The sequence below is a fragment of the Tupaia chinensis genome, unplaced genomic scaffold (genome assembly GCF_000334495.1).
Source record: "Tupaia chinensis unplaced genomic scaffold, TupChi_1.0 Scaffold000201_1, whole genome shotgun sequence".
NCBI classification, from domain to species: Eukaryota; Metazoa; Chordata; class Mammalia; order Scandentia; family Tupaiidae; genus Tupaia; species Tupaia belangeri.
Genome location: NW_006159676.1, coordinates 1790431 through 1791801, shown reverse-complemented (window position 1 = coordinate 1791801; position 1371 = coordinate 1790431). Strand labels below are relative to the sequence as shown.

General features: G+C 63.9%; 1 protein-coding gene across 1 annotated transcript in view; it reads right to left on the bottom strand.

Annotated features, from left to right (window-relative positions):
• Positions 1-544, bottom strand: part of ISYNA1 (inositol-3-phosphate synthase 1) — a gene marked incomplete in the record, with an annotated part of 3514 nt that extends 2970 nt beyond the window's left edge. The window contains 2 exon segments of the mRNA XM_027771293.1: positions 18-161; positions 300-544. Coding sequence (XP_027627094.1) covers positions 18-161; positions 300-419 — 264 coding nt within the window.
• Between the last annotated feature and the right edge of the window lie 827 nt (positions 545-1371).

Sequence of the window (1371 nt, the reverse complement as noted above, 5' to 3'; positions counted from 1 at the left end):
CTCGCGCCCGTGCGCGGGGGCCACGACAGGCCCAATCGGTTGGCCAGCACGGCGGCGGTGAGCGTGGAGCCGTTGTTCCCGCCCCAGCCGACGAGCATGACCCCGAGCTTAGGCACCTGCCGGGCGGTCCGGAAGGTGAAACGCGTGGACGTGGGCTGCACCTGGGGACGGGCGGTGCAATGAGCCACAGGGCCGGGGCCTCATCTCGACTCTCGAGGCAGGGACGGGGCTATCTCCCCGGCACGCTCCCCCTCCTCCTTACCCCTTAGTCCCCAAGGCTCCCCGGTCCCCTCGCCCACCTTCAGGACACCGCCCTCGCGGCTGACGCGAGTGGTCCGGTACTCGTACTGCGCCTCGATAGCCTCCGGGCGATACACCACGTCTGGGCTTTCCACCACGAACTCAGCGGCGGCCTCCATCTCGGTGGGCTGGGGGGGTGGAGGGGACCCGGCCGTGAACAAGTGGAGTCAGTAGGGACACAGCGCAGCCCGGTCCGGCCAGCCTGGGTCCCCCGCCAAACCCCGCACCTCGCCCGGGGCGCCGCGCTCACCTGGGGAGGGGCGCGACTGCTGGGGGCTGGGGTTCGAGACCAGACCCGCCAGCCTGGAGTCATGTGGCCAGCAGGGTCTGGGGCCGGTTGGAAGCGGTTGCATATCCACTAGGGCTGCAAACGCCAGCCCGAGCACGCGCGCGCGGGCCGCGTCACATCCCACAGCCTCTTGGGGCACAAGCAGCTTATTCCCACTTTTTTTTTTCTTTTAATTATTTTATTGACCTTTATTTTATTTATTTTAATTGGACCAGAGAGGGACAAAATGAGAGTCAGAAAGAAAGCCGCCAAGTCCAGGAATCGAACCACAGTGGGCCAGGTGGAAGTCCAGTGTCCTTCACCACCACACCACCTGCCAGCCTCTTATTCCCATTTTGTAGGGGAAAATAATGAGTTTGCAAAGGAATGGCAGCTCCCAGCCTCGAACTAGGGAGAGAGGCTGAGCGGGAACCGGGGCCAGCTGAGTGCATGTGGCCGGGGCATCTTAGGAGCTGAGATACTGTCAGGGAAACTGAGGCAGAAGACCTCGCAGGACTGGGACACCTTCCTGCCAACGAAGCCAAGCACTCCTCTGGGCCAGGCTGGCACCCCCTTGCCATTCCCCGGCTCCCCTGGGCTGTGGGTCCAGCTCAGACGGGACAATCTCTCCGCCCGTGCAGTGCAGAGCTCGCGAGGTTAGAACCCGCGAGGTCTCAGTTTCCCCACCTGCAGCAGGAGGGTTGAACCAAGGGCTGGGAAGAAGGACAAAGAGGACACCCAGCAGGGCTGAAGCTGTCTGCAGGGAAGGAGGGCCGAGCAGGGGCGGGTACAGCACGGTGCCC